General features: G+C 38.0%; 1 protein-coding gene across 2 annotated transcripts; it reads right to left on the bottom strand.

Moving 5' to 3' along the window:
• Positions 1–496: 496 nt before the first annotated feature.
• On the bottom strand, positions 497–9,501 carry aifm4 (apoptosis inducing factor mitochondria associated 4). 2 transcript variants are annotated; one of them, XM_051957487.1, is made up of 19 exons: positions 9,268–9,501; positions 7,916–8,011; positions 7,678–7,787; positions 7,454–7,563; positions 7,014–7,058; positions 6,843–6,924; positions 6,467–6,579; positions 5,986–6,072; positions 5,739–5,830; positions 5,469–5,599; positions 5,205–5,320; positions 5,032–5,103; positions 4,694–4,757; positions 4,399–4,475; positions 4,019–4,136; positions 3,778–3,876; positions 3,612–3,687; positions 3,426–3,530; positions 497–2,092 (listed from the first exon to the last, which is right to left on the bottom strand). In XM_051957487.1, exons 2-19 carry the CDS (start codon positions 7,996–7,998, stop codon positions 2,062–2,064), a joined length of 1,611 nt encoding a protein of 536 aa, XP_051813447.1. In that variant the 5' UTR covers positions 7,999–8,011; positions 9,268–9,501; the 3' UTR covers positions 497–2,061. The 2 variants fall into 2 exon arrangements, with proteins under 2 accessions (XP_051813447.1, XP_051813446.1); XM_051957486.1 differs by having other exon boundaries at positions 7,916–8,000; positions 9,268–9,497.
• Positions 9,502–13,048: the final 3,547 nt, after the last annotated feature.

The raw sequence follows: 13,048 nt of genomic DNA, 5'->3' as shown, positions 1-13,048 counted from the left end.
ATATTGTCTTTTTTTTGTCAGAGCTCTGTGATGTGTTTGGCTCTAACAAATGTAGAAAATAGCTCTATATTGCACTTGTGGATGACAAGCAGATTCAGATTGGTCAGATGTTGCTTTACTGAAATTTTAAGGCAGAAATTTGACCAAAAAGAACATTCCTTGAAATGAGTTAAAATGAAATGATACCGGAAGGTAAAGATACTTTCAGGTAATAATGTGGCTGTTACTTGGGACCAAAGCTGCAAATTGTATTAAAGAAAAGCATAGATATTTATTTGACACTATATACTAATTAACTATGTCTCCAAAAATACAAATATTTTCCAGATGACATTCATTACACAGCTAATAATATTTTGAGAAGAAATACCAAACGTCTAGTTCTTGTGGTTTCTTGCCATTAGTCCTTGTATGTTCAACACGTTGGTAGGAGGGTAAACAGCAAAAGCAACAGTCTCACGACCTAAACCTAAATTAATGAAGTGGCAAAAGTTACTCAGTGCTGAAAAGTTATTTATTGTAGTCAGTTTGACAAAAACAGCTGCAGCTGATGAGAATGATTGTGTAGATAATCAGAGGTGAAGAAATTCTTAACAAGTAGGTTTAATGCCACAGTATCAGTTACAAACCACAGAGCATCCACGTCCACTTTTCAAAGAAACTGAAAGATGCTTTAAATGCTATAAAGTATTTTCTTAACTGTTCTGTCCTTATTTTTTTAATTTCCTAACATAAGCTAAATAACACTAAATACATCAGCTTCACAGAATATTAGAAATGCTAAATAAAAAGGTGTAGATTTGCTGTAAACATCTGCAGAATAATTGGTTAAGGCATTAGAGTACAAATTCGTAAAAATTAGAGTAAAAATTCGGCTGCCAGACTGTTGACTGGAACTTCCAAAATGTCCCATATCACTCCTGTGTTATCAGCCTTACACTGGCTCCCTGTCAAATTCAGGATTGATTTTAAGATTTTAGTTGTCACCTTCAGGGCTTTGCATGGTCAAGCTCCACATTATATCCTGGAGATGTTGACTCCTTACTCTCCTGGTCGTGCTCTTCGTTCCTCAGGTCAGAAGCTGCTTGTAATCCCTCGTGTAAACTTCAGAACTCAAGGACAGAGATCTTTTCAGTTTGTGGCCCCCACGTTGTGGAATGCTTGTGGAATGTCTCTGAGTTTTGCAGAATCTGTGGACTCTTTTAAAAGTGGACTGAAGACACTGTTGTTTAGAAGAGCATTTGGTTGACATTTTTCTTATTTTGTTTTATATATGTATTTTATTGTTTTATATATGTATTTAAAATTTTTCTCTAGTATTTTATTGTAAAGCACCTTGTGATTTTTATCTGTGAAAAGCGCTTAAGAAATAAACTTTACTTACTTACAAATGAAAGTAAAAAAAAAAGTGTTTCTCTTCAAATTATTTGTGTGCAGTACTTCAAATCTGAACTAATTTACTAATAAAAATTGAAAGTAGTACGAGTGGAATGCTGTGAGTGTTTTCAAAAATATTTTTAGTGGATGAATTATTTTACTTTGTATGTTCCTATACTACACTTTACTACAAAACCTAATGCATTGTAAAGTTTTGTATAGATTTATGTGGTGTGGCTAATATTGACCACAGAGTAGAAGTAAAAGCATGAAACAAATGCAGATCAGCAGTCAATCAGATTGGTTGTTGCTAGAGGTATGGACCCGTACCCGTAGCCTGTGGACTACGGATACGGCACTTGCCATTTGCCAATCAGATACGCGAGATCTGGTCACCCGTAGCCTGTGGGCTACGGATACGGACCCGTATCCGTAGACACTACCAATCAGATTACTGTGTATGCACAAAGAGCAAATTCAATAAAATTTTACTCGGTACCATGGTAACAGCGCTCTTAAGTGTGAGCAGAGATGAGGTCTGATTGGTTTTCAGGAGCCCTGAGGCAGTTAATGGAGCAATCCAATTTGGCACTATTTGACAAAGAGGGAGACAAAACATTAAAGGGTCGATGCTACATCCTTCGTCGCTGCGATTTCTTACTCCTGGAGGGAGCAGACGTCTCTTTACATCTGCAGCCAGCTCAAGTCTTCAGCTCTGAACAGATGAGGAAGAGAGGATACAAATGGTTAGCACTGACTCGTATCCAGATTACAGGTCTTACTCTGTGATTTGGGATATGAAGTTTATATAGAACATGTACTAAAACAATAATTTAGATCTTTGTACGGTGTATACAACAGCACCATCAGGGTTTTCAATCTGTTTTTGTGATCTTCAACATCCTGCAAGTCTCTGTCATGTCATTACCAACTGAATTAAACTATACTGGACAACTATACTCTGTATTAATAGTTAAAGCTGCTAAGTACACGTTCATGCAGCTAATTTCACCACACATCATTTTCAGGAGCAGCAGCCATCTTGTTTCAGTGAACAATCTGTAAACATTGATTGTGCACCTTAATAAGTTTAACATAGTCTTTCTTTGTGGGAGTCAGCTTAACAAAACCTCAAACCCCAATCACAGATAATGTGTATCATGACTGTGGCTTTCTCTACCAGGCGCTACCATAAAATCTGGAGTTTAACATGTCATGTGTCTCTTCTTCCACATAAAATGGAAAAAGTTTTTACTCGCTACTTTCGTCAAGAGGAGCCGGCTGTTGTAATGGAGGGCTATGAAAAATATAAAAATGTATTATACTGAAACACTGTTGCTGCAAATAATGCAAGGGAGGAATGCTGTTCATTTATCTCACTTCACAGTCCAAGATACTGATGTTTTTAATATTTGGGGATAACAAAATAGAAGTAAAAAGGAGGTTATTGGAGTTAAAATCACCATGTGGACTCAAACATGAGACACAAATAGAAGATAGTGTTGCTTCCCATCTCAGGATTTAGGTTTGCCATAACTGAAGGTAATGATGTCCACAACGTGTTTCTGCTTCCACCATGTGGCAAATAAAGGCCAAAACATCACTGCAGAATTAATAAAAATGTTGGATTCTCTGTCTCATCTCTATTAACATGATCATCGGCGGCTGACTTATACGGGTTTTATTCAGCTCTTACTGCCTCAGTAGAGACTAAAACATGCCATCCCATTTGGACACCATCTGTTTGACCTCCTGCCACTGGTAGAGGCTTCAGGTCCATCAAATCACAGACAAACACACTCAAAAATAGCTTTACCTGAGAGCGATAAAAGAACTGAAATCTGCCAACCACTGACGCTAACTGTCAGTGACCATCAGCACAACACTGCATTCCAGCTGCACCTTGCATGTACAACTTTACATTACTATAAGCCATTTCTGAACATCTTCAACAATGTAAACAGAAGTGCAACATCAATTTCACCACTGCTTTTTTGCCGATTTTACTACAGCAAATAAGCCACCTTTACAACAACAGTGTCACTCACTGAGCCTGTGCTTTTGTTAAAGTCTGGCCGTTAGCCATCAGCTCTGCAACACGAGACACAGCAGGATCAAACATCAGGCTGGCCGTGGCAACCACCACCTCATCCCTGTTGACAGAAAACGCAAGGAAGAAATTTAACACAAATGGCAAGAATTTAGATTTGCTTGTGTTGTGGATTTATGCTCACTTTATGTAAAATGCCACAAATTTCCTTTCTTCCACTTTGCCTTTGAAAATGATTTCTGTGTATCCTTCTGCATAGCCTAGAAAGAGGAAATAAAAGAGGGAACAGAGACTCAGTACAGTGTGAGTTTAAATATTTTAATGAGACATTTTCACAGTCAATACTCTACCTGTGTATCTGATACTCTTCCCAAGCAACACAGTCCAGAAGAAAGGGATAGACTCAATTTTGGTTGGTTTCTTCAGCATGTTCAGGGCTGCGATTCTTCCTGGTGCAAAATACATTGATAAACCAATAATGTAATCATGTTAAAGCAAGGCATCAAATTGCTTTCTCCTACAATATGATTCAGAAAAATCTCAACAGAATGAAAGAGTTATGCATCTTTTTAAAATCTTTCAGCCTCTTACCGTGAGCTTGTGACATTTGCCAGTGACCAATGTTGACCCTCTGGTCGCCACGAATTGCCAGAGGGAAAGAAGTGACATCTCCAGCAGCAAAAACATCTGGTATGTTGGTCCTCATGTACTGTTTGAATAGAGAAAGCAGATTATGGCAAAAGTATTGAAAGGATGTGCACTACATAGTATATAACTAGACTAAATTAGTTGAAGGATTCAGAGAATATACAATATTGGTGCCTGGACAAATATATCAGCGCAAATCAACTGTATCCTTCAGCCCGATTCTTAAATGTCAAGCTGTCAGGCCACGTTTGTACTTCACTAGCTATGTCAATATCACAGTGATTACAGATTGGCTGTGGTCTATGCCCTCTATTGACTGTTACCTTGTCAACAATCACGGCTTTTTTTGAATCCACTTCCACGTTGCTTCCTGCCAAGAAGTCTGAATTGGGGATAACACCTGAAAAGTAGATATTTGTGCTTGATTTTTGCAGGACTGCACAGGAAATGAATGAATGTGTTAAAGTAACTATTAGGGATAAAGCAGAGCAGTGTTTGCATGGTAATACCTACATATCAAAATACCTACACATTCTAACAGCCAATTTTGATTTTCATTCTGTGGTGCTGCTAGAAAAAAAAACATCACAACACCTTGAAGTAGTAAAATATAATTACCAATTCCTGCAATCACCACATCAGCCTCCAGGACTGTACCGCTCTTCAGCACCACCTCTTTCACCTGAAAAAGACTGAATTAATGATCTGCAACAGAAAACACAACAAACTTCTGCGTGTTTTTCTCAACAGAAAAATCACAGCTGTAAACAATAATGTTAATGATGAGTGACTTTCATTTAGCAGCTTCAGTATCAGGGTCCTATCATTGTCCATGCTGGCTTACTTGGATATTTAAATATCATTAATAATATTAGGTACACCTCTGTTTTCTATTACAACAAGTCCAACTATCTGCTGTGATGAAGGCTATGTAAATACAGTAAAGGCTAAGTTACCTTGCCGTTCTCCCCTCTGATTTCGGTGACTTCATCTTTCATGTAAAACTTCACCTTCTGTTCCTCCAACATCTTAAAGAAGAAACAGTGTTTCAGTTTGTTCTGCTTAATAAAAGTTGATAAATCACATCCAGCAGTGACAGTGACAGAGTTCTGTCATCACAGGTTCTTACTTGCATACTCATGTTCCCAATCTCTGGTCCCAGAGTTCGTTCATATGGGTAACTGGACGTGCCAACCAAAGCCACGCTGGCAGCTTTGTCTGATAAGAAGGAAGCCACCTCCATACCTATGTTTATGAATGAAAAACCCTTCAGTGGAGTGCAGATGCCCTACACGTGGTGTAAACAGTCAATTACTTCAGTAGATTTCTTAATATTGAGCATCACATCACCCTGATGGTCAAATGTCTGCAGAAAATTGTAAAATCTGATAACCTATGAAAGATGCTCCAATAACGACAGCCTTGTGGCCGGGGCTGGAGCTGATTATCTCTTTGGCGTCTTCGTAACACTGCAGCACATTTACTCCCTTCAGGTCTGAACCAGGACAACTGAGCGGCCGAGCTCTGCGAACAGAAAAACAACTGTTATGTTACTGACATTACGTGGAATCCTCTCAAGTCAACAATTACACGTTTGTCATTAATAGGAAACCCAATTAAAGTGTGTTTTTCTTGATTAAACGGAGCAGCACAGGAGTCTCACCTGCAGCCTGTTGCAATAAGGAGCTGGTCATAGCGCTGTGAACTGCCATCACTTATCTTCACTGTCTTGTCAGCCGGATTTACTGACACCACCTGCAACACATATCTTACACTCTTAGCAGAATGTGACATACTCATAGCTCCCACATGTCTTCCCATTCTCTCAGAGAGGATCAGCTTTTGCAAGACGGTGAGACGACATGTTACATATTACATTCAGTTAGACAGTTAGTTTTTTTGCCTCTCACCTCCTTTTGTGTCCACACTTCGATCCCATACTGTAGTAAAAAGTCACTTGACCGGAGGAGGATGCTGCTGCTGTCTACATCCATCGCCTGAAAGAGATAGTGTCATTTACCAGAAACCTACACAGCAAACACTGACAGAAAACACTCATTGAAATGACTTGGTGATCATTAATGGAATATACAGGGCCGGCCCTAGGACTTTGGTGGCCCTAAGCAAGATTTTTTTTGTGGCCCCAAAACATGCACAGGGCAACTACCAAATCACGTGCACAGCTTGTAATTGGGTTAAAACACACATGCACATCAGCAAATATTTATTTTTTTTAAAAATGTATCCTAGACAGGGACAAAATGCAAATCACACATCCACTAGAGGTGTGGCCCCCTCTGGTGGATGTGGCTATAAATAACGGCATAGAGTGTTTATGCCAGCGGCCGGCCCTGGGAATATAAATACATAGAAAGTTGACCAAGTTCTCACCTTACTCAGTTTGGTCTTGTCAAATGGAAGCAGAGTGTCTTTGGTCACGATGATAATGCGACCCTGGTAGCAGTTTTGTCGAAGTGTCTCAGCACAAACCAGAGAGGCAGGACCTGAGATCACAAAAATGTATGTCCAGAGTGTCATTTTTCACAGGGTGCACTCGGAGATAAAGCTCTGTAAACCTTAATCTTTTAATTTCCAGTTACTGATATAGCTCAGGCTCAGGTGGCAGAGCAGTTGTCCAATTGAAAGACAGAACAACTTTGAGAACCACTACGGTAAAAGTGAAAACCAAACCAAAATGTCTCTAATCTGCCAGTGTGATCAGATAATAGGTTTAACTCCTCTTGTGTTTATTCCATCTAGATCTCACCTCCTCCTATCAGGAGAATAGTATGTTTGACTTCTGGAAGCATCGTGCACATCTCCTTCACCCGCTTGGTCAGCTTCAGAGACTAAAGGAGACAAACCAACAGGGGTTTAAAATGGCGTGCTTTCACATAAAATTAAGAGAAACTTTATCATTTAAACGTGTGTATCTCACCTTTTTGTCAATGGTAACATATACCTTTCCATCCTCCACTTTGACCTGTTAAATAAAACCAAATTAGAGATGATGTGTCTGTCGGGAAAGAATCGTGTTTTCAGTGGTAAAATGTTGACAATAGCACCTATTTTTAAAAAAACGAAATGTTGTAAAAAGGAATGGAAGTACTAGAACAATTATACTGTCTGTTAACACAACTAAAATGTATTGGATTTATCGTCACACTCAATTCAAATGGTATATCTAAAAGTTCTAATAAACTTTTGTAGAAAAGATGCATGTGTTTAATTTATCTAACGAGCTTAAAATTACTGTTTAACAATTCACATAAAATTATTAAAATGCACAAGTGATTTCATTTTAAATGGGATAGACTGTCACTTCTGGATTTACTCTTTGTCAAAAGCGTAGAAAATTGCTATTAAATCTTGTTTTACCTTATAGCTAGGTACACTGTCCAGACCTGGATACTCCTCAATATCTCCAGTTTTCACATTGAAGCAAGCACCGTGAAAAGGACATCTCACTCGGTCACCACTCAAAGCTCCTGGAAAGTCATTATTTCGGTTATGAACACACACATATATATATATATATATATATATATATATAAACATATATATAATAAGAGAAAGTATCTAGAATTAAATGAAGGCTATACCTTTAACCAGAGCAGCACTGTAATGAGTGCACTGGTTTCCAATAGCACTGTACTGGCCGTGGGTTCGGACCAACAGCACCTTCTGATCTCCCACAGTTACTTCTTTCATTCTTTATAAACAGAAAAATAGAAATGGAGAACAATATAAAAGTAAAAGTCATAAAGCTCTGAGTCGTCGTCACCGACAGCAGTAAATAAAAAAAAAGATGTTTGTCCAGTAACTAACATTGTGACTTACTGTCCATCTTTGAGATCAGCCTCATCACAAACCAGTCCTGTCACCTCCTCCTGCTCTCCAGGCTGACCTGATTCTTGATTCATTTCTGCAAGATGTCTATCACGTTAAGAAAACATGTCAGATGGACTAGCCTGAATTGTAAGTGAGCATTGGTAGACCATAAAAACAGGCTTTGCAAGAAGCACACAACATACAGGTATGAAAGAGTGGAAGGTACGTATTCTATTTGCTTTTTATGCTACTGATCTGTTGTTCTGTTGCAGGGGTATCGAACATGTGGCCTGGGGGCCAAAACCAGCCCACCAGAGAGTCCAATCTGGGCTGCGGGCCACCTTTGTAAAGGGTAAAAATTACAGAGGAGACATTAACTGCAAATTGTAAATTTGTAAAATTAGAAATTTAAAATAATTATAGTTCTATTGTTTCTGTCACCCACATGACTGGAATACCCAGAAGTATGGAAAGAATTATGTGAAGTCTTCGCCTGCTCTTGAAGTTGTTGCTGTGCAGTTTCTTTGCAAAAAGAGCAATTCAGTTTTAAAATAACTACAAATTCTGCTCTGAATTCCGAGTAATTTTTATATCATAAAGTATGGACATTAGGAAACACATTTTTGAAAATGTAGCTTCGTATGTCAAATCACTTTCAAGACTAATTTTTCACCCCCACATTTAGCATGCTTTTTAATACATTTAAATTTGAGTGACAACATCTCAGGAGTTCATAAAGATAAAAGCCTGAAATATTTACTGTTATTTTCCATCATACCATTGATTCAGAATCTGCAGTGATCAGGGGAATTAATTTATTACTAAAGTACTGCTCGCATACATACATCACATTATCTTTAAATATGTCAAAGCATGAACATTTCACATGGAATAACACTAAAGTGAAGCAATTAAACTTGTCCAGAGAATGTTTGCATTCACTTAAAGCTGTTGCTACTACTTTAATAACACAATGTTTAAAAGGAAATTAACTAACAACCAGTACACACACAATAACACAACGCAAACACCATAAATGTTAATTAAAAAGCCTTCCTCGTCCTGCAGAATGAAGACAGGAGGCGCCTGGGTGATGGAGAGATCACGTCTCAACATCCACAGTGGTAAGAATTTTGCAAATCAAGGTATATTTGGACTATTTCTGGCTACAGTGTCAACACAAGCGGATAGTAGATATTGATATTCTGAAATTAGAAGCAACGACGGTGAAGTTGCCAGAACAGCCTGTATGGATTATCTTTTTAGCAGGTGTACAGCTACCGTAAAATACATACATACATACACAAGTATATTGGATGCATTTCACGACATTATTTACAACATAAATCTCTGTCACGTACCTGCTTAGTGACCCAAACCTCCTCACGACTGTCTCTGGATCCTCTAAATGTTTTCAGGAAGAACGGGTTAGAAAAGCTGCCAACCAACGTTCTCGTGCTCCCTGGGAGCTCCTCCCACCGCGGTACCATGGCGACCGGCGTCATGGAGGAGGAACTAGCATAGATGAGCCACGGAGGTCAGTTACAACACCATCACAGTCGCTGGATGGAAGTTAGCTCCGGTCAGCGCAGGATGAGTAACAGCAGCCAGAAACACTGATTGTGTAGCTGACGTAAACAGCTCCTACCTGTTTTTTAATGACATAAAATACATCTCAATGGGATTTAGAGAAGGAAATGTGACATGTTCTGAGTCTAACAGCTGTTTGTGTATCAGCTAGGTGTTGTTAGCAGGTAGTGAGTCTAATTAGCCATCCCTATTAGCCTTGTTAGCAGCGAGAGAGACTAATTAGCCCTGCCTATTAGCCTCACTTACTGCTAGCTGCTAGTGAGGCTAATAAGAATAAGAATAAGAAAAGCTAATTAGCCTCAGCTAGCTGTTGTTAGCAGCTAGTGAGGCTAATATGCCTATTAACCTCTCCAGCAGCTAGAGAGGCTAATTAGCTTTTTTAAAATTAGCCTCATTAGCAGCTACTGATGCTAGTTGGCTTCACACAACTTGCCTGGTATGTTTAAGTTCTTCAAAAAAGCTACTGTCAGAATACTTTATTATGATTAGCAGTGTTACCACCTGCTTGCATGCAAGTACAACTTTAGTAACCTTAATTTTACATTTTGTACTCTTCTACTTTTGATAATTTGAGTATGGTATGCTCAAAATGAAAATATTTATTCATAGTAGCCTTTTTCAGAATAGGGTAATATTTATATTTATATGGGCTGCTCAGTGTAGTAGTGGTTAGCACTTTTACCTTGTAGCAAGAAGATCTCTGGTTCGAATCCCGGGGTGGGCCTGGGATCTTTCTGCATGGAGTTTGCATGTTCCGGGCACTCTGGCTTCCTCCCACAGTCCAAAAATATGCTGCTTGTTCATATATTTATATGTTAGGAGTGTATTAACTGATACAGTCATGGAGCTAAGTCACAGCTATTTATATGGTGTATTGAAATTAACAGTACTTTCCAGTATAAAAATAAGATTTGCATTTTGAATTAACCCAACAAGAATAAATATTGAGGTTAAGAGCCTACATGGTTATTTCTGATATGAATTTATCTGGGTAATTTAAATATTAGGGATTGAAATACTACAAAGATATATAAAATGCAATTTTACCCCACTATAATAAATATTATAACTGATGTCCTGTCGTATTTTTGTTAATAGAGATTACCCTGACTAATTTAGAATGGAAAAAATAGCTACAAAAATCCACTTTATTTATTTAACGTGTTTTATTCTTACAAAAAATGAGTGTAGTGTTTTCATATTGTTTTCGTTTTGTACTGTATTTTGTTGTTGTTTTAGCATTTATAATTGCACACACAGTGGAGCACATAATCTCCCGTATAATGGGAGAGGGCAGCAGCAGAACCAGTATCAGGGAGGGTGACTGCCTTTACTGGTTGGTTCAGGGTCAAGTTGAAAGAGAATGGGATAGGAGTGACAAACACACAAGAGAACATGAACAATGAACAATGGACTGGTCAGCGTTATTGTGTAAATCACTTTGATTTGGACTGTGGTAGGTGGAAATTGAACTCATTTTACCTAACCAGTGATGTAATAATTTACTAAATATATTATGAAACGTCACCAATATGTAATATAATGTTCAAAATGATATAACACATTGAAAGTTATGCATAAGCCTTTATCACTGGGTGAAGCAATCATTTATGATTGGTTATGTATGTTTATATCAGGAGTCCTGTCGTTCACGTGTAGATGTAGTGAATGATTATATGTACCCACTTCAAATGAAGTGTTTGGCTGAATGACAATTGCTTTCGCAAGGCAGCGTTTGTTGGCAATCTGTGTTCTAGAGAATTAAGAGGAAGGTTTAAGGAACAGTTACCTGGGATATCTGGTGCTGCTTGGAGCCTTTTTTATTTCCAACAAAGGTGCAGGAAAGGAAAACACATGCTTACTTTGTCACTTAGTACTTCAAGAAAGCATCAAACACTCATTCACTTCCATCCACCGACAGCATAAATGGCAGGATATCGTGGGAGCTGAGGGGCTACAGAGGCAGTGATGTGTAAAATAACAATTGTGTGTCACCACAAGGTGTCGCTGTCATTCTATAAATGTCCTGGGCATGAATGACAGCAGGGTTGTTTTGGTCAGTGCCACTGAATAAAACAACTGTGAAAAGGAAACTCTTTGTGAAGCTTCGATGTCCAGTCAGAATATCAAGCAGTACTACTGCTTAATAAATAAATAAGAAAATAATAAACACTGTGCCAAAATCAAATCAATTGCTTTCCTTACATGGTCTTCAGTTCTATTTTAAATTAAACTACTATTCCCATAAATCCACGTTGGCCTGTCAACCAATGAGCAGGCTTAGAAGTAGTGTTGCCTTTAGGGGCTCTATGTAATTTACTATTTTCTTGCTGAGGCCATATTTTGTAGTACATTCTGTCTCCTTACCTAAAAACAGTGTGTAAAAAACCTGTACTGGAGACTCTTAAATGAGAAATCAAACAGCAAAAAGCTGACAAGTGCTGAAAATAAAACAAGAAATCTTTATAATGTGTCTGTGTCTTTAGGTACTGAATGCTGAGTCTACAAACAATATGGGAAATCCACTTATTTCCTCAGTAAATACTTAGTCTTTCCTAAACATATTAGCATATTTTGTTCTTATCGCATAACTCTTGATAGTGGCCACAGACTGTATATATTCTATGATAGTGCTTATAAATGGAGAGGCTGCTAGAGTTTTGGCCGTATGTTTGATCAACAGGTATCTCAGGCTTTCACTGTTACAGTGGCTGAACTCTCTTTTTCCACCACTGACCAGTTCTGGATCGTCTGGTTCTGAACATCTGACAGTTGGTAGTCATGACTAAACTTCACATGCTGATGTAATGGATATGCTTGCAGTGCTTTGTGAAATGTTTAAATGAGATGACTATTGTGTTATATTACTACTACAATAATATTCTTTTTGTATATAGTAGACTTGCTCGGACTTAGTATTTCAAATGCTTTTTAAATACTATTGCCCAAATGGTACCAGTCTCAGTACATATACTGAAATATTACTAATTTCAGTGCCATTCTTTAAGAAATATAAGTATTTTCACAAAAGAGTTGAACTTTTTCAATTGTTAAATGTTACCAACATTGCAGCAACCATGCACAGACCTTGTCAAATCCGTTAAAATGCACATTTTTGTCAGTATTAGATCAAAGACAAAGGTGGCAAAATTACAAATGTGGTGCAAACATCTCTATTGGTACCAAAAATAACACTGAGTTCTGATATACAGCCTACCACAGTAATCTGATGGAGCTGATGATTCTTTAGGTCCGACATATGGCAGTTTGCGACTACGGGGTAAAAATCCTCATCAGCACGTGTCTTGTAAACTTTCTTTATTGATGTACTACCAATATAATGTACAGATCAGTGACATATTAAAGGGAGCACTAGCATTAATTGTACTGTAAATGTTTGACTAGATTGACAGCTACAAACTTACAAAAGCGTTCAGTGACCTCTCATGTCCAATGGAGGAGGACTTTGGTTTCTTGGAAGAGACCACTGAAGTTAGGATCGATGTGTTTCATAACAGGATAAAAGTGAATAATTTTGTATTGATTTGTAGT

This window comes from Acanthochromis polyacanthus, chromosome 13 (genome assembly GCF_021347895.1).
Source record: "Acanthochromis polyacanthus isolate Apoly-LR-REF ecotype Palm Island chromosome 13, KAUST_Apoly_ChrSc, whole genome shotgun sequence".
Taxonomy (NCBI): Eukaryota; Metazoa; Chordata; class Actinopteri; family Pomacentridae; genus Acanthochromis; species Acanthochromis polyacanthus.
Note: the sequence above shows the minus strand (reverse complement) of the source record. Positions and strands in the feature narration are given on the sequence as shown.